Source organism: Ascaphus truei, chromosome 1, assembly GCF_040206685.1.
Source record: "Ascaphus truei isolate aAscTru1 chromosome 1, aAscTru1.hap1, whole genome shotgun sequence".
In the NCBI taxonomy this organism is placed as follows: Eukaryota; Metazoa; Chordata; class Amphibia; order Anura; family Ascaphidae; genus Ascaphus; species Ascaphus truei.
In genome coordinates this window covers 209,786,165-209,806,319 of record NC_134483.1, presented here as the reverse complement: position 1 = coordinate 209,806,319, position 20,155 = coordinate 209,786,165, and the positions used below count along the sequence as shown (strand labels likewise).

At 39.7% G+C, this 20,155-nt stretch overlaps 1 protein-coding gene across 1 annotated transcript in view; it reads left to right on the top strand.

Moving 5' to 3' along the window:
* SNX2 (sorting nexin 2) overlaps positions 1-14,661 on the top strand; it is a 28,691-nt gene extending 14,030 nt beyond the window's left edge. Inside the window, exons 7-15 of the mRNA XM_075600953.1 lie at positions 3,606-3,684; positions 5,295-5,370; positions 6,032-6,145; positions 6,370-6,463; positions 7,656-7,861; positions 8,527-8,670; positions 13,157-13,237; positions 13,395-13,466; positions 14,168-14,661. Coding sequence (XP_075457068.1) covers positions 3,606-3,684; positions 5,295-5,370; positions 6,032-6,145; positions 6,370-6,463; positions 7,656-7,861; positions 8,527-8,670; positions 13,157-13,237; positions 13,395-13,466; positions 14,168-14,218 — 917 coding nt within the window. The 3' untranslated portion in view covers positions 14,219-14,661. The remainder of the gene's footprint in view (positions 1-3,605; positions 3,685-5,294; positions 5,371-6,031; positions 6,146-6,369; positions 6,464-7,655; positions 7,862-8,526; positions 8,671-13,156; positions 13,238-13,394; positions 13,467-14,167) is intronic.
* The last annotated feature ends 5,494 nt before the right edge of the window (positions 14,662-20,155 follow it).

Sequence of the window (20,155 nt, the reverse complement as noted above, 5' to 3'; positions counted from 1 at the left end):
TCTATTAACAATGACCTTTCCCACCTCCTAATCATGGTAGAACTTTGCTGTTAATTATTACAGTTGGTTAGAGGGCATTAGAGATGGGAAGAGCATTTGTCAGCATTCCCGATGCGGCTATGCTATACTTCTCCTGTTTTCTTTAGGAACATTGACAAAACTTGCAGTGCAGATAACGAGCTGTATGAAGCAGTGGGAAATTCAATTTGATAAAGCTTTATAATTCTCTTATCAAGGAAGATTATGATGTACGTTGGCGTAAAAGTGCAAGTGAAGAAAGAGGCAGTATAAACCTAAATGAATCAATAAACAGCAGGTCCATTTCATTACCGAACACCGATACTACTAGATACAAACTTGTCAGGCTCCATAATGCGAGATCGCTTATTTGTATGTCTTTTCACTCTAGTGATCATGTTTTGGGGATGTTACTGACATTTTGACTTTTTGTCGAACATTTTGAGGATTTTTGTACAGGTGGTCCTCGCTATCTGTCGCTCCATTATGCGTTGAATGGATTATCTGATGAGGATAATGTATTCCGCTGAATGCATTATCCAACGTTGGATCGGATCACCCGCAGCTCACCGCCGCAGATTAACATTGGATCCGCAATCCAACTGCGCTTTGCTGGACGGATTCTGGCAGTAAACAGAGCACCGCCTGTATATTTATTTTCTGTGTGCGAGTTAAGACTGGGTCAGTTGGAATATAAACTATCTAGATCATTCAGTAGCTCATAACGCTCCGTGTGAAATTTTAGATTTCAGGTTGGATTGGTTAGGTTAATGTTTATGGAAAGCTTGACCACAATTCGTTCAGTTGTTTCTCAGTTACAGGAGAGACAAAATTAGGTGTGTTAAGTTTGTAGCCTATAGTTTAACATAGGGAGCTTTAGGCCCCTTTAACTCAGAGGAAAGAATGGATTTGTGTGGCTGAGGTAGCAGTGCCTTTTGAGTTGTTGTTGTTTTTTTTAAAAGTCTAAGATGTTTTGTAAAAATGTTTAAAAAAAAAAAAAAAACTCCCAGGCTGCACCATCAATTCCAGACACGGGGGAATCTGAAGCCTCCACACTCGCATCTCTCATCCGGCACATTCAGACTATTTATCACCACCCCCAGACCTGATGTCTGATGGATCTATCCGCACGCCGCAATGTCTGCTCCACACTCACAGGGTCTCCTCGCTCTGCTCACTCTGTACATCAGGCAATTGATTGCGACTGCGAAGGGCATTTACCAAGATAAGATGGATATGAGGGGCCGTTACTGAGGATATAATAGATATGAGGTGCGGTTAAATAAATGTTAAGGGTTATTAGTGGAAATAGATATGAGGAGCTGTTACTAAGGCAAAATAGAACACACAGACCTGCTTAGAACTCCTGTAGTCATGGTAATGGAATGTACCATCCAGGTATTCTCCCAGTAAACAAACGGGGGTGCAAAAACAACTTTTATTCTTCTGTTGGTGTTACGAGACACATACACACGCAGCCAGATGCTTTGTCACGTAGTCAGCCAGAAAACCGCAGATAGCAACTGACTGACAACTGTCTGCTCACGGAATCTCCATGACCAGACTAAGTGCCCATCAGGAGTAACACAGCGGGGGTCCCTGCCTCTGAATGGGACTCCACTGGGTTAGTCCTTCCAGGCTGCATCCGTCTGGAAGAGATGCGCAGTGATGGAATCAGTCACTCTCTCTGCGCATCTCTAACAGATCGCACTGATTTTATTTTAACATAGGATTGAAACAGGGGGCCTCAGGAGCTGAACCGCAATATTTTCTGTCCTGGGGATCCCCTGCTAACTGAGTTACGGCTACAAGCGCTTTTGCCTATTCAAATACAGTAAAATACATTACAAATTAAAGTAATGTTTTATTTACCCCAGCGAGGATGAATGCATCTTCACCAACATGTAAGGGCCGATGCCCAACCATTAAAACACCATTAAAACACCAGTAATGCTAGGTAACTAAGGGGTTATTGGTGTTTTTAATGGGGTGAGTGAAGGGTGTAATGTAGTTTTCCCCAGGGAGGGTGGTTAGGCCTCTCGTAGCTGTAATCACTAAGGTAATGAAGGGGGTTAACCCCCTCCCAGCACGCTCCCAGTAGGCCTAACCACCCGCCACTCCAGGGCAACTACCTCCATCCCCTACCACCAGAGACAAATGGCTAATAGCACTTTTGCCCATTTGTGATGCAAAAAACAAATACACAATTAAATAAAATATTAAAATACAACAAGAAATACTAGCCAATACACCCATTGATTGACACTGTAGTTACCTATGCCCTCAATGGGAGCACAGATAACCACAATGGAAATTAATGGGGCACTCTACTACCCACCCCCTTGTCCCCCAACAACCCCCACCTCCCCCAACACATACAGTAATGGACAAAGTTCCTATTATCCAGATCTGAATAATGGCGCATTTGCCTATTAAAAAATAAAACATTATTCAGCCAGGGTATAGTACATAAAAGTTGTACTTGCCCCTGCCTGGATGAAGGCCACCCTCATCCTTCTGTTCCTCCGCGTGTTCAGTCTTCAAATTCACCTGCTTCCTGAGTTACAGGCCCCGGTATGGGGTTCCGGTATCTCCGTGAAGTTTAAATGTCCCGGTCACGAGATGCAGGAGAATTAAACTTGCTGCAGATACCGGGGCCTGTAACTCTGGAGCTAAAATCACATTCGTTTCAGCCCCGGGGACCACTTGCTTCCAGAGAACCCCTGCTTCAATCCGATGTTATTAAAATAAAAGCAGTATGATCGCCTGTTAGTGGTGCGCAGAGAGTGCAACTGATTCTGTCTACTTTTTACTGCACTTCTCTTCCAGACTGATGCAGCCTGGAAGGACTAACGCAGCGGGAGTCCCATTCAGAGTCTGGGATCCCCGCTGTGTTAATCCTTACTCTGGTCGTGGGGATTCCGCGAGAAGACAGTTGTCAGTCAGTTGCCTTCTGTGGTTTCCTGGCCAACTAGGAAGTATTAACACAGCGGAAGTCCAATTCAGAAGCAGGGACCTCCACGGTGTTGATCCAATTCCCCCCTGCTCTGCACTTGGCTGTGAACGCTTCACGTTTGGTCCGCGGTTCACCAGCACATGTCCTGGGGCAGGTTGGAGATACAACTTGCTGCATCTGTGCACGCACACACACACACACACACACACACACTGAAGTAAGGCACTCCTCTATATAGTTCCAACCCAGGTGCCACAGATGGAGTTTGTGCATCAATTCACAATTCAGCACTCTTGGGACTTCCATTGATGAACTATTTAATGTGATGATCACCACATTAAATAGTTCTTCAATGAAAGTCCCATATTCTCCAATGTGGATCAACTGTATTACGGTCCTGTGCTGGTGCCTGCTGCATTTGTAACTGTTAGCGGTCGGGACAAAGTTTTACACACAGGGAAATAAATGATGGCAAGTTCCATTATAAAGTAAACAAATATATACATTATAATGTCTTGCCAGATCATTGATTTGTTTTAAACAGCCTTTTCATGCATCTAAAATACGTTTTTGTAATCTTTTTAAAAGTCTAAAGACTTCTAGTTAATGATTTTATCATTTTGTTTTCAAGGTATGACTAAAGTTAAAGTGGGAAAAGAAGATTCATCATCAAATGAATTTGTAGAGAAAAGAAGGGCTGCATTAGAAAGGTAACGTGTGTTTTCTCCTTAATCAACAAACCATATTTCTTACTTAGCCTGGTGTACAAAATCCCAAGTATTATTTACAGTATAACGTTAATACTGTTATAGCAGTACCAAGGCAATTGCCAAAATGTCAGTTAGTGACACTTTGATACATCAAATGGTACCATTTGCAACAGTTACATCAAATGAATGGGAAAATGTGTTAATTCAAGTAGTCACAATGCACCTAATGGTTCATTTTGTAATGGGCCATAAAGTGGCTTGCTGAACAGTACCACTTAGTAAACCTGGACCTCCATATCTACGTTGGACCAACAACCAATAAAAGTTCAATAAAACAACAACCAATTTAACTTGTTCAAAAAAATGTACATGGTTTTGCTGGAAAAAGTTAAATAACATTTGAAACTCATTTACCTAACACATATTACCTTTTTAGTTACTGATCACTTTTTTTTTCTGCGCTAATGCTGGATAATATATTTTATACAGGCATAAATGCAATAGTATGCAATATTTTTAGTCGGGCCTTGAGGCTTTGTAATATCATGAATCTGTGGCAGTTGTTTGCAGTCAAAATGAGTTAACTAACCTTTACAAACATAATTTTGAGCACATATGATAACGAATGTAAAAATAGTATAAAAGGATTGATGTAAAACGGTGCAGAGTATATAATCCATGTCTTGCTTCATTCCTAGGATGTTAGTGTGTGTGTTCGTGTTGCCATCTGTCCAGTATTGAACTGGACTGTCTTGTATTTAGACACTCTGACCAGTAAAAAATGAGTAGTAATACTGGACATGTATGTGTCTGGTATTACCTCTCTGGACATGTGACCTGACCAACTTTGGGGGGCCGCAGGGAGAGAGCAGGGCTGTTTGCTAAGGGGCTGAGTAGCTTCCTCCATTCTAATTGGTTGCATTACCCAGCGGCAGGCAATCAGGAGGTGGTGTCAGGAGCCCGGGAGTGGGCCCAAAGAGGGGAGGAAACCGCATGGAGTAGAGTGTGTCTCGAGCACGTCGCACCTTTCACCATTGTGTCCAGTATTTTTGGAGAAGCCACCTGGCAACCCTAGTGTGTGTCTATATAGTGTCTCTGTCTTTCTTGTATTCTTACTCCTACACCTACGGTCTCTGTACGTTCTTCCTACCAACCAATTAGATTGTAAGCTCTTTGGAGCAGGGACACCTTTACCTAAATGTTACTTTTATGTTTGAAACACTTATTCTCCCCTTTTGTTTTTGTATTTGTTATTTATATGATTGTCCTGTATATTACTGCTGTGAAGCGCTATGTACATTAATGGCGCTATATGAAAAAAGACTCATACATTTTTTGATGTCCTGCACACTGCCTCCCTCTTGACTTGCAATAATAAATCACATTTAAAAATCCAAAACACAGAAATTTGAACATTGTTTGAAGTAAAACTATTTGTGATCCAGTTTTGTAATTGTTTATGCGCAGACATAATGTGCTACAGAGTAATGTTAGAGTATCAACTTAAGAAAGAAAAAGTTGCAACTGCAATGTTTCTTTTTTTTATTTTTAAACGTTTTATACTTATGGTTAATTTATTTTCAGTAAAATATGACTTTTTAAAACTCTAGATATCTACAGCGCACAGTCAAACATCCTACTCTATTGCAGGATCCAGATGTAAGACAGTTCTTAGAAAGCTCAGAGGTACCTTTCTTCTAATCTTAACCAAATTAGATTCTCTGTCATTTAATTACATTTTGATTTGTATATCGAAAAATATTATATACTGTATGCAGTTTAGTGAAAGGGCCCAATGGATACCTCCTATGGAAAGGTTTTTAAGTCGTTTGGTATTCTCTACTGATGGAGGGTGAAAATAAACCCCTCCTATTTTTAGTAATTGTTGCTTTTTTGAGTTGTTAGTTCTTGACATAGAAATGAATTATTGCATGATTGTGAACAGAACCCCATGGGTTTGTGACAGTGGGAGTTTCATTCCTTACTCAACCACTAACTCTGTTCATGGGGGTAAAAAACCTGATATTCCTTTTTATAGAAGCTTGCCTGACAAAGTACTGTGGTAAGGCTTATTCAGCTCTGAGACCTTTTCCCATTGACCTTTGACCAACAACAACTTTGTTCATCTAAATGTAAAGATGCCTATCAAGGGCAAATGAAAATTCTCTTTTTTATGTTTTCCGTTGGGACAGTGAAGGCAGTAAATCAGAAAAAATGTATTTACTATGTATTGAAATGTAGAAGAGTGGAGAAAACACAACATCCTTTTGTATTTGCTCTTCGGTGCCCTGTTAAAGCTCCAGCCTCTTAACCGGTTTGTTTGCCCTTATTTGTCATTCAATTGTAGCTGCCGAGAGCAGTTAGCACCCAGGCATTGAGCGGAGCAGGATTATTGAGGATGGTGAACAAGGCTGCCGAAGCTGTCAACAAAATGACAATCAAGATGAATGAATCGGATGCTGTAAGAGCGGATTTGTTTTTTTTTTTTGGGGAATTTTATAATGATGACTTAATGAGGATAAACAATTGCATTTTAAGCTTTTATACATGTTCAAAGTAAGATCATTTACTTATTGGCTCTGGTTCACTTTGTTCTGTTGACTGAATGTAAGCTTGTAAACCTAATATCACACCGTTTTTGTACCTTGATAAATTGACCTATTTTTTTTATGTTTTTGTTGCTAGTGGTTTGAAGAGAAGCAGCAGCAATTTGAGAATCTAGATCAGCAACTTAGGAAGCTGCATACCAGTGTTGAAACCTTGGTCTGCCACCGCAAAGGTTGGTGTTTTTCAGAGGGGACCTCAAAGATAGCTTTACAGTATTTGCAGAATCATTTCCAGATGTAGTTTTGATCATTAATTATTTTGCTGATTGAGAAGTAAGACTACTGAACTGACGATCCTTCCAAAAAGTTTTTTTTATTTGAACTTTTAAAACTATCCTTTAGATTCTAAGAAAAAACTGTTTTTAAATTGAAAAAGAACACATATTCAATTCATACTCTATACTAAGTAATGTGTTCATGTATACTTGCATGTTAATTGCTTACTAAAAAAAAAAAAATATATGGCTCTGGTACTCAAGCAATATGTAAGAACACTTGTGTTTAAACATTTTAAGCAATGTTAGCAGAATTTGAAAAAGGGTCAGAGCATGTCATTGGAAGCCAAGTGTTCCATATTATCCAGGGTCAATAAGCAAAATACAGTGATGCTGTGGACCATAATATTGCAATAGCCAGAAGAGATTAGAACAAAATAAATGGAGAGCAATGTGTTTTCATTGATGGTTGCCATTGCCTTGGAGATGTGTGTTTACATATCTGTTATCTCCTTGGCAATTATGAACCAAAGCTGTTAGATTCTTTGAGACAAAACCAGACTCTTTTAATAAAGGGAATGGGGCAAGTTAGGCCACTCATCGCTAATTACATGAAGGCAAAAACATGAATATTTATAAAATACTGAATGTTTGTTTTTGTTTTTATTCAAAAGGAAGCATACTGTGTAAGTAAGTTGGTGTCTTACATGCCCTAAATGTATTTGAGTTCCCTCCTGAGTGTGCAAAGAAGATTTACACAAATCCTTACATTTGTTGATTTTGCCTTTTGTACTTCACTACTGTTACTTATGTTGTAGCACTCTGAAAATGTATTGTATACAATTTAGGTTTTTGATAGGCATATACAATTACTGACGCAGAGACATACAGTAATGGATATTTTTTTTATTCCACCTTGAAAGTTTTCCTCTTCGTGTTGCACGAAAAAAACACAACTTCCATTAATGGCAAAACAATTGTTTGAACTAGAATGTATCATTTAGAATAAAATAATAGCGTAGTGCTGGTAGTGAGCATTGGTTATCACATTTTTATTTATGAAATAAGTGGTGTGGTGTTTATAGTCTGTACCTTGTGATGGTATTAGAGGTTGGGCTGTGCATCTGACTTAACATTCATTCATTTACAGAGCTTTCAGCCAACACCGCTGCATTTGCAAAGAGTGCTGCTATGTTAGGCAATTCTGAGGATCACACCGCCCTGTCCCGAGCCTTGTCTCAGCTTGCAGAGGTAGAAGAAAAGATTGACCAGCTACATCAGGAGCAGGCCTTTGCTGACTTTTATGTGTTTACAGAACTTCTAAGTGACTACATCCGACTTATTGCTGCTGTAAAAGTAAGTCTCATGTAAATCTGGCTACAGTTATTAGTGTACCTTCTATTAAACCTTGGTCTTGGTGGGAGCTTGAAGCATTATATAATCTAATTCTAGACATACTGTATGGCAATACATTTTACATAAATTAAACTTTTCTCTAGCATTTTTGTAGTGAAAGTTGTTTGCTGTTGTGCCCAATTGATTTTTAAACCTACAAGCACCTTAATGGGTAAGAATGGAGACAAGGTGAAGAAGATTTTAAGAGAAAGTACTGCTGTAGCAAAAATATCCATTGAAATGTTTAGATAAATCATTAAGGGATGGATCAAAGGAGTGGTTCAATGAGTAAAGATACTGACTAGCACATACTGTAGTCTGAATCGGGAACCTGGTTCAATTCCCGGTGTCGGCTCCTTGTGACCTTGGGCAAGTCACTTTATCACTCTGTACCTCAGGCACCAAAAAACATAGATTGTAAGCTCTATGGGGCAGGGACTGTTGCTGCAAAATAACTCTGTAAAGCGCTATGTAAAACTAGCAGCGCTATACAATAACAAACTATTAATCAATAAAATGCATGGCTAATCTAGGAAAAAGTAGTTTTTGTGAAGAACTAATGAAATCTGTATTTTTTTCTTTATACTGTAGCATGAATGTGATCTGTTTCAATCTTGCATCCACAGGGTGTTTTTGACCAGAGAATGAAGTGCTGGCAAAAATGGCAAGATGCTCAGGTTAATTTGCAGAAGAAGCGTGAGGCAGAAGCAAAGATTCAGATCTCCAACAAACCTGAAAAACTTCAGCAGGCTAAAGATGAAATAAGAGAGGTAGCTGCAATATTACAGCATTATCATTTATTTTTTTTAGCATGTCTGTTTTTGGCAATTATTTTCAATAAGTTTTGTTGAAATATTTATATAATGTATTAAACATTCCTGCCTATTTAAATCCCTAGCTAGTTTGAACCCATTTAGTGACAGAGTGGCTTGCAGCACCTTTTCCAGCACTAAAGTGATTGTACTTGCTTAACATTATCGTTTTACTAGTGGGTAATGAAAATATCAAGCAAAATAGCACCAGCAATACATCCTTTTAATTCTATGAATTATCCACAACTTTTTTGTTTTTTAAATTCTTGTTTAAGAAAATATGCTTAGGAACTGGAGTGATTGAAAGTTGTATTTGGTACACCTATCAATTAAAGCCATTTATTGTAGGTTACTGTAGTAATGTAAGCAGTATTGACTTGTGGCTGTGGTTTAAAGTTAATAAACTGGATGTTTAATTGCTGATGCTATTTTACATTAAATGAATCTAAAAATGAATACATTTAGTATTGTATGATGAGTCTATATGCTATACTGTATTGGGGTGCAAAAAATGTCAAAGAAAAAATACCTTTAACTGATTATTTTTCCCCCCCATGCTTCACTAAGGAGATTGAAGAGGTACTGTAGGACATTACATACATATAAATCTAATTACACTGGATACTTGTGTCTTATGTATAGCATAGTCACGACGGTAAATTCCGTTATCTTCTGGAGTCCTTTTTAGTATACAATGATTTATCTATTTAATAGAAAAATTTAATTTTTTTTTTTTATATGGCTACCTGGTGTTTTTTGTTTTTAATAGCCTACATTTTAAAAGCAACACAAGTTTGTGTAATTGTGAATGCTAATTGTCTTGACCAATTTTTAAATGGTTTTTCCTATATAATGATTTGGCAAAATTGAAAAATATTAAACCATGAAGTGGCTTATTCTATACCCGCCAAAGTGGCTGATCGGGCAGGCTGCTTTCGGCAGAAATTCACCATTAGAGTAATTGCCCGATTGTCCACTCCTGTGTATATAGAATAAACCCCAAGTTATTAAAAATGTTGATGTAGTCAATTATTTTTTGTTCAGATCAAGGACATTTACTTTCTGCATGGCTTTCAAGAAAACATGCTCGCTGCATAATGCACGTTACACTTTTCAATTCTGGACACCTATATCCCACACAACTGATTTTTCCTTCTGAAAATAAGTTAGCTATTATCTCAGAAGACATTCTTGAGGTCTTCTCTTTGTACTCTAGGCCTGCTCTCGCTGCACCATCTAATCAACAGGAACCCAAAATGCTTTTCAGAAAGATTCATTTTTTTTTCTTCTCCCTGTAAAAACGATCTGGGTTGAGGTTTTAACACAATCTATGCTTTTTTTTTTTTTAATACAGGATTGAAGCAGGAGGTCTCTGCAGCGTAACCACATTAATGCTCTGGGGACCCCCTGCTTTCAGAGACACATACCTCCATAGTAGGGGCCGGTTGCCGCTCCAGGATTCACATTATGGCGAATTTGCCTTTGGTTCAATAGGAATCCGGGACGTCACCTGGTGCGGCTTCCTATTGGCCTATGTGACGTGGGAGCTTTAAAATGTAGAAAACTGTAGTGATACTCTGGAAGCGGGGGGGTCCTAGGAGCTGAAATTAACAGGGTTCAGCGCCAGAGACCCCCTGTTTAAACCATTTATTAAACTGAAGGGGAACAAAAGGCATGGATTGCTCCATTAAGCGACTGACCACATTGCATCACATCATGCTTTACTCTCTTACTGTCCTTTCTTTTATTTGTGGTGTTCCTCTGATCACACTGTCTGTTTTACACTTTCCTTACCCAAAACCTATCCTTCTTTAGGAAGCGATTGTGGAAGACTTATAGTGCTGCTCATATAAAAGCCCAGTGTATCATACAAAAGAGAACCATCACTACTAACATAGTATTCACTCCTGTAACACTGCAGTGTAAACACCATTTACATATTGAGGTCCTGATTTTTTTTTTTTTTTTTTTTTATGTTAATGAGAGAAAATAAAATCTGCGTTTGGCAAGTGAAACTTAAACCAGAATTATGGAATTGTAGGCTTTGTAAACTTCTATACACAAACACTAAAACCTTCTTTAGAATATAAGCCTTCAAAAGTTTATGTATTCAGTAAGTGGGATTCCCATTGAATATAGACTGGAATTCTAAACACAAAGGACAATTGAAGCTCTGAACTGGAAGAACACTAAGGCTTATTATGCAGGGTCTGAATATTTTTAAAGAAAATATTCTCGTTTAGATAATGACTATTAATTACATTTAAAGGGTTTAATATAATTCCACATGGAACAAGAAATTCGTTTTACCACGTGTGAACGCTCTATACATTGCCTTTCATATCACTTTTTTTGTTCTATGAATAAAGCGGAACCAAAATACCTCTGGTTTCATTGGGGAATAGATTAAATAGCAAGGTGCTGCTGGTTCCTCTGAAACAAATGGGGTAAAATGCCTCAATATACCTTTCTTTACTACTATATAGGGCTGACCCTCTTGTCACATAAGAAAGCGTAGTGCCTATTTATACTATTTGCTGGGCTTGGCACACTGCCCCCATAACTTCCCCCATTTTAGAAACAGATGTCCAAAGGTCAGCAAACAATTTCCCAGACTAGTTTGGAACATGTTTGGCAATAGGGAGAAGGAGGGACTTGTGACAGGCCATTTACTTCAAATACCCATGTATGTTCAAGGCCCTATGCTAGCTTCTTGTGATTTCAGGCAAGTTGCTTTTTTCTCTTTCTGCTCTAGCATTGTGTATACTTCTTCGATATACAAAACGAAATTGTATTCAAAACGAAGAGTATGTATGTACTGCAGTATTAGGTGATACCTTTTTTTTTTATTTGGACTAACAATTTGTCACAGGACAAGCTTTCGAAAGTTCTCCTCTTCCTTAGGTCAGTGATACTGATTAACAAAGGAAGCTATGGCTAAAGCAGGGGTTAGGAGAGCAGGGGAAAAAAACAGATGTACTGTAGGTAAGGTGAGGAAGTGGTGTTTGAAGACATTGGAAGGGTGACAATGGACAGCATGGAGGGGGAAAGGGATGCTGTTGGGGGAGGGGGGTGGGAGGTGCGGATAAGAACATTGGCAGAGAGGCAGGCAGGATGATTACAAACAATTGTGATAGTGTGTGAGAAACTCCATATCCACATTGGCCTCTTGTTTTGGTGTCAGTCTTATCATTCTGAGTTCAAATGTTTTCCGTTCTTGGGTTAATAAGTGTTTGTTTTTTTTGTTTTTTGTTTTTCCCCTCCCCTGCTTTCCTAACCCCTGCTTTAGCCATAGGTTCCTTTGTTAACCAGTATCACTGACCTGAGGAAGAGAGAAACTCTTAAAAGCTTGTCCTATGACATAAATTGTTAGTCCAAATAAAAAAAGGTATCGCCTAATACTGAAGTACTAATTTATTCTGCACTATCGCAACTGGACTAAAACGGCTATTTCCGTGTTATAGATCTATCTATATATTGCACTCCGGTAGTAGAAAATAGGCTGGTGTGCTTGTCCCGTATAGAGTAATATAAAATAAACGTTACCTGTAGGTAGTTAAGAGGCAGCACTCAGAAATGTTTGTTCAAAAAAAGAAGTGTATTGATGAACAGTGGCACATAAATACAACGTTTCGGTCCCACAGAGGGGCCACTCCCTTGAAGGTCCCTCTATGGGACCGAAACATTGGATCTATGTGCCACTGTTCATCAATACACTTATTTTTTTTGAACAAACATTTCTGAGTGCTGCCTCTTGGTTACTTGCAGGTAACGTATGTATATTATTTTTTTATTTTTTCCCCCAAACATATTTTTTTTTTTTTTAACTCCAGCTTTTGCCCAATCTAGGCAGATACTCATTCCGAACAATGGCCAAAGTCCACATTAATAACTTATCTGCCAGGTATTTCTTGTGTTCTTGTGTAGTTCAAAATTTGTGTACCCCTGTATTAGTCCTAGAGAAAAGCAGATTCGATGTATGTGATACCTTTTTAATGGACCAACATCTTCATACATTAGATAAAATTATGGTGTACATTTTTAAGACCTCACACAATCCAATTGGAAGAAAACCCTATGGATTTTGAGAGCGCCCAATGCCATTTACATTCCTGTAACTTTATATTCTTTATATTCTTGAGTAAGTTTTGAACATTTTTTAAATTCAAATTTTCTTGCCGTAGCATGTACTATTTACCAACTATCCTAATCTTCATTTACCTCTAAGTAATTTAATTTACCTCTTACAGCTACTCCCCCATATCTGTTATGATGTTAATACGTGTTTTATGAATACAGGAGTTTGCACCATAAATGGCCAATTGTTCAGTCAGAGTAGTTAATAAATATTAACTAAACCTTGATAATGCACAAATGCAAACATTTGGTGTACTATTATGTAACAGCAACATTAAACGCTATTAATGTATTTATATTTTGTCAGTGGGAGGCGAAAGTTCAACAAGGCGAGAGAGATTTTGAGCAGATGTCCAAAACCATTCGCAAGGAAGTAGGAAGATTTGAGGCATGTATCCCATCCACTTTGAAGAATGTTTCTAATCTGTCACGTCTGATTACTATCGGCTATTATTGCTTTGCACATTTACGTTTGTGATTTAACTCCAGTTTGTTTCTTTAGCAATGCCATTAATAAAATAAAACTTTTTTTTTTGTTGCTATAGAAAGAACGAGTGAAAGACTTCAAAACTGTTATTATCAAGTACTTAGAATCTTTAGTACAAACGCAACAACAGGTATGCATAATCTTGGTGGGAGGTTGATTCATAATGTAACTTTTGTTTGCAGATTTGGTTCGAGTCACAATAACAAAAATCAAATTATATTATGCATGTTGTATTGTTAGTGGATATTAAGTGCTTATACATGACTAAGCAAGAATGCTGTCGCAATTCCAGAATTGGTTTCTAATCTTTCTTGAAAGTTTGAAAATAAAGGCCCTTTGAGTGTCTCCAAATTATATGTGCCAGTCATCAGAAACAAAAATGTATGGCTTATGAAGGGACACCAATTCCAATAGGTATTATTTCATCCAAGTCCACTTGTTGGTTTTCCAGATATTTTTCATTCTGTTTTCACAGAAGTACCTGTGTACCCCAAATCTCTTCTGTCCCAGCTATCAAAAGACCAGAACTTCATGTCAATTTTTTTTTTAACTTAACAGTCCCACACATGCAGTAGTTATGGGGTGGGTTTACATAAGGATGCTTTTTATTAAAGTCCTGTATTGTTAAAAAAAAAAATACCTGTATGCTTTGGAGCATGTGTTGGTAAAGGGAGGGATAGTCTGCATCCAATATTCTCTCCCACCCACCCCCTCCCTATAACATGTTTTCTAACCTTCCTTCTCCAGCAATAGTATGGTCTCAATAGGTGTATGATTAAAGCCCTTTTAATTATGTATTGCTCAATGACGTGTTCACTTTTTTTCCCTTAGCTCATAAAGTACTGGGAAGCTTTTCTACCCGAAGCCAAAGCAATCGCCTAGAATGAAGAATATTTAATGTCCCAACTCCTCAATTGATGTTCACTCCATTCCACAACAAAATCATGTCTGAAATCAAAGAAAATATCAAGATAAACCACTCTATATTTTATTAACATGTGGCTTCTTTTTATATAAGATTGCATTTTAATAACAATGCTGCATGTCCTGACTCATTCCAATGGACTGTGGCATGATATTCTGCAATATTTTGCTGAATTGAACACTAACGTGTCTTACTATTTTGCATTTGATAAGTGCAGAAGAAGGCGAGGAAGTTTTATTTTAATGAGTATTTTTCCTTAAATCTGTTCTGTCAAATGATATTTACCTTCTCTTTATGAAGCAGATTATTGTTGCATTTATAAATGTTCACTTCCACATTCCTGTACAGATATTATGATTTTGTGATTATTATAATAAAGGTATATACCTTGTGAAATGTTCACTTATGTGTCTCCATTATCTTTGTATTGGTTGAAGTATTTCTAAGACTGGAATCCTTTTGTAGGAAGATTTTAACAGTTTCCCCCTCTGTTCGTTGCATTTTACGTGATTGTTTACAATTGCTAACCCTTTTCACCTAATTCTTTCAAAATACCTGCAGAAATGTCAGCATTTCATAATTTTTTTTTTTAAATACATGGAATATTATGTTAGGTTTGTTTATATTTTGAGTGCTCTCCTCAAAGGCAATAGTTTGCTTAATTATGCACTCATTTGTGGAGGTCGAGGATAAGCTGGGAGGTAGGGACGTACAGTGTGGGCTACTAGTATTGCAGATTAAAAGTTATAACATTGTAAATGGCTAGGAAGGGTGTGTGTGTGTGTGTGTGTGTGTGTGTGTGTGTGTGTGTGTGTGTGTTTTAGTTGTAAACCTACATACACTGATACAGCAAAACTATTCACTTGTTGCTCAGATGTACTAAACTTCTACTTATTTTTAAACTTTATGTAATCATATTTGATACTATAAAATATCCGAATGGTGTGGCACTAAGAGCAGTCGGGGCAATCGGAATATATTGCTGTAGTGATAGCTGAATTCAATTGCTGATACTGCTGTAACCCGCCCCCACTGAAGGCCTCATTTGAAACCCACTATTCCGAATGCTACATCACTGAGGAAGCACACATACAGGGTGAAGACAGTCCACAAGGAAGGGTAGTTCAGGTGAAAAAACGACTCGTATGTACATGTTCAATTTTTTTTTTGTAGAGTACATATATTCATTAGCAAGATCATGGAGAAGTTACATAATGGTCCATGGTATGAAGCTGCAGAGAAGGTTATGTTGGAACATTAATAATGTCTTCAGTTCATATTGTAGCATGAAACAATCACCTGGTGGTACAGGTTGTGCATACAGACATTAAAATATGCAGTAGGGTTACCATATTTGGTCCCAGACCTGTCTGGATTTTTAATTGAAGGTTGCTGTCCGGGAGGAATTTGTTAATAACTAAATGTCCGGTAACGCCGACCGTGTAAGTGATGCGTAATCTGCTTTGGTGTCCTCTTTTGAATGGTTTTATGGTAACCCTATATTACGTAACCAGTAGCACATTTATCACAATAGGTGTAAAGGAATCAAACAATTCTTCTACCACTGCTTTTTGTAAATCCACACGTACACACTTCTATTGATACAAAGCCTTCATACTAAATGCAATATAATGCAAGGAATCATTTATTTTTTAAGTAAATACAGTGTCGCGGGAGACCAGGTTTATTAACGCCTTTTTTGTTTTATACTGGGATCATTGATTGAGCAAACCAAGGAGGTAAAATAAATTGTGTATGTCTTTTCCTGAAATAAATTACAATGTAACACAATTTGCACAGTTAACACATTTACTGGGAACGGGGCTAACGAATAAACTTGTCCTTTAAACGAAATTTGCAAAAATGACCTCTGTAGCAGCCCTTTCCAATGACTGGTAGGTACTCACGAAAGTCCTGGAACTGATTTCGGCATGCAATGCCAGACGCAACCGCTACGTTCTTCAGAAGTGGGACATAGAAGAATTCTCGAGTCAAAATCTTTGAAGCCGGCTCACGTATATTCAGTACAGAGCATCTTTGAATTTGCTGCTGATGGTTTGGCGTTTGGAATCTGCGCTCCCCATTGGCTGCAAGGTTTCTTATGGGTTTCTGGGTCCCATTCACAAACCTCTACAGCCTATCAGAGTGTGGGAATTCTCCTGTCACCCAATCACCGATTTGCCAGTATTGCCAAGCCGGGTGGGCACACAACTGCAGTACCCCTCCTGTTCTAACACCTTGGCATCCCTGAGGCTTTCAAGTCCTGACTCTGCACAAACCCATAAGCTGGGTGGGTACTTTTTTTTATTTCCCCCTCTAGTTCTGCAAAGGGGCATGCGCCAACCTGGCACCTCTGCCTCTGTATACTGAGCCCACCCGCTGTCCAGGCTCCACAGTCTGGGCTCTAGCAAATGGTGGCCGGATAGCCCTGTGTTGGCCTAGGATGTGGGTACTCAAGCCGAACTGCAGTACCCCTCCTGTTCTAACACCTTGGCATCCCTGAGGCTTTCAAGTCAGGACATAGACCCGTAACCATCTGGTCCCTCGGAATCCATGACTTGGATATCCCACAGTTCATTTACAGGTTCAGTGCATATACCTATTACATATAACTCTTTTAATAAAAGGTACTGTGTCCTGTCTTCTGTGTGATAAAATATATAAATCCCTGTTCTGGTGTTGGGGATGGAATGAGAGTATATATTGCTTACACTCACTAGCCTCATTCTTGGCACACTTTAGAAATGACTTTTAAAACTTTTACACACAAGGACCTCAACACACGGCACAGGGGTAACCAAGGTGGCTGAACCTTCATTAGTGAGCCTGGTTAACTCCTTCACCGTCACATACAGGCCTCCACTTAATGGGGCATCGCAATACTTTAGTCAGTTTGAGAACATCTACAATTGAATACAATTTTGTTACGTGACAGGCAAAGCCAGAATTATTACAATGTGCCAACATTCTGTAGGGCTGTATAATAGGGTTGGAGGATGAAAAGAAATAAGGAGCTTTCCTTCTATAGGGAAGAGTTAGTGGAAAGCTAAGGTACAGGGGTGTACATTAAATGAACAGAGGTTATATATTGTTTTGACATTTCATGGACAGTTAGTGCTAATTATGTGAATTATAACAGAGCTTCTCTATCATCAGCCAATGGTTGGCACCTTTTGGGGAGATTTGTGTGGTCTCATAATCAGAAGTTTTAAGGTGAAGTGATAGTGGCTGGAAGCAAACAGATCCTCCCAGCAAAAATGGAGGGGGGGGAGGAGGTGATGATCAACAGTTTTTTCCAGCTGTGTCGATTAAATGAATCCTGTCCATGCAGGAATGCAAATACTTTTTCCCAAGCAACTTGGGGAAGAGTTCTGTGGCTTCTGCTGAATACCAGTTTTTGCTGTAAAACAAGATCAACAAATGCTCCATTGTTTCCTTTTATCTGATCCATTTAAATGCATCTTTGTACACATTATCCCCTCCTAATTAAAAATATCAAAAAGGGTTTGACTTATTAGACCCCTTTCCCAATATTGTGGTCACAGAGAATTGTATCTGCATAGATGAATGTATTAGCAAGAATGCTATACCTTTTTCAAGTACTCACAATCTTTATAAATAAATGTTTGTAATCAAAGACCTGCAAAGGTCACTCACGTTTCATATGGAATGGTAGGAAACATAGAATCAACCATGGTAAAACACTTAACATTGGAAGGCCTTGCACTTGTGGACAGAGATACTATAGAGACTAAGCTCCCTAATCTACTGGTCACTACCCAAGTTCTCATTCCCTAGATGATGTTTGAGAAAGTCTATAAAAATAGTACACTCAATCCCGTAAAACCTTTCTACTTACCCCTACCATCATGAAGGGCATCCTCATCAGCATACTGCAGGGCCATGTCCTCCATTGTCAGAAATAATACAAGTAAAAATCAAATCCAATGGCCCCAAACCCCTTAATCACCGTAGCGGTTAATAACCGCTATAGTAATTAAGGGGTTAACCCACCCTCCCTCGCTACCAACCCTGGAGGCCTAACCACCCATCCTGGACCCACTATATCCATTGAATGGCATAGTGATACATCATACCCATATAATATGGACATGTTAAGCCACTATAGCACTCAATGCTCAATCACTTTAAAGGATGATGTCACATCCTTTTGAACTAAGGTAACCTATCACATGGTACAGTAACCAATGGGATTGTCTTCAATGCTTAATGCACCTGGAATGACTAAGGGTCTGTGTTTCAGCCAGTTTATCAGGGCTAAACGGATCATTAGTACTATTGAGAAATTACAACATGGTTTATACGGCATCTTTACACAGTTTCAAGAGAGAGATGGAAAGTGCAAGAATGCGAGAGACACACTTTAACTCATAACTCATAACATAACTCATAATTAAACAAACCAGTAAGACCACATTCTGTACCATTTGTATCTACTACATTGAGTAGTCATGGAAAGAAAGTTTTCCACAAGCACTGAGGGCTTCTCTCCAGCGATGAGACCCTTAAGGAGGACCTTAGATGCCCCTCCCCTTTTCTCTTATAAAAAGGGGTAAGAACCTTAAGGACTCTCTAGTCAAGGCTGATTTGGATAGTAGAGCCTCCGTAAAGACATTTTTAGGGCAACACAAGTTTGGGAGCATGAACAACACCGGAAGGTACCAATGTGGTAGTGTTCAAGAGGGTTGTCATTTTAATTCAATAGTTTCATGTGGGCAATCTAATTACCTAAAGAACTGTATAGCTGCCAGTCAATTCGTTCTCCATGTATTGATCGGCAAAATTTGGCGACATATTTAGATATGGGGAATGTATTTCATCTGCTTCTGTCAGTCAGTGGAAGATCATGAATATTCATGAGCCTCCCCGTGACGCGTGCTCGCTCCCGATCCCATCACGTGGTGCAGTAGGAGAAGCAGGAGGCAAAGAGTGTCTTGATCTCACTGAGTTAAGGTTTTTCCCTTCTGTGTATCCCTCCTTGTATTGTATGTCTTTGTATAAATATATGGGGGTGGGTGGCGCCGGCAAGGGGAACAACTTTGGAGGTGTTTGGAGGGGGGGGGGAGCTCTGGGTGAGTGGCGCCAGCAAGGGGGGCTATTTTGGAGGTGTTTGGAGGGAGGGGGGCTCGGGGGGAGTGGCGCCAGCAAGGGGGACTAACAGAATGGTGTGTTTGGGGGGTGGGAACGGGACAGCGGAGGTCACACAAACACCCACCCACCCCCACCCACTCCCCCAGTCACTCCCACCCCCCATCACTCCCACCCCCCCCAGTCACTCCCACCCACTCCCACTCCCCCAGTCACACCCACCCACTCCCACTCCCCCAGTCACACCCACCCACTCCCACAGTCACTCCCACCCCCCCAGTCACTCCCAGTCACTCCCACCCCCCCAGTCACTCCCAGTCACTCCCACCCCCCCAGTCACTCCCAGTCACTCCCACCCCCCCAGTCATTCCCACCCACTCCCACCCCCCCAGTCACTCCCACCCACTCCCCCAGTCACTCCCACCCCTCCAGTCACTCCCACCCCCTCCAGTCACAGCCCACCCGCTCCCACCCCCCGTCACTCCCACCCACTCCCACCCCCTCCAGTCACTCCCCCTCTCTGTGACCCCCCTCTCCCTCTGTGTCCCCCCCTCTCCCTTTGTGTCCCCCCCTCTCCCTTTGTGTCCCCCCCTCTCCCTCTCTGTGCCCCCCCCTCTCCCTCTCTGTGTCCCCCCCCCTCTCCCTCTGTGTCCCCCCCTCTCCCTCTCTGTGTCCCCCCCTCTCCCTCTAATTCACATCTCATTTTTTTTCTAAATTAGTGACTTATACACACACACACACACACACACACACACACACACACACACACACACACACACACACAC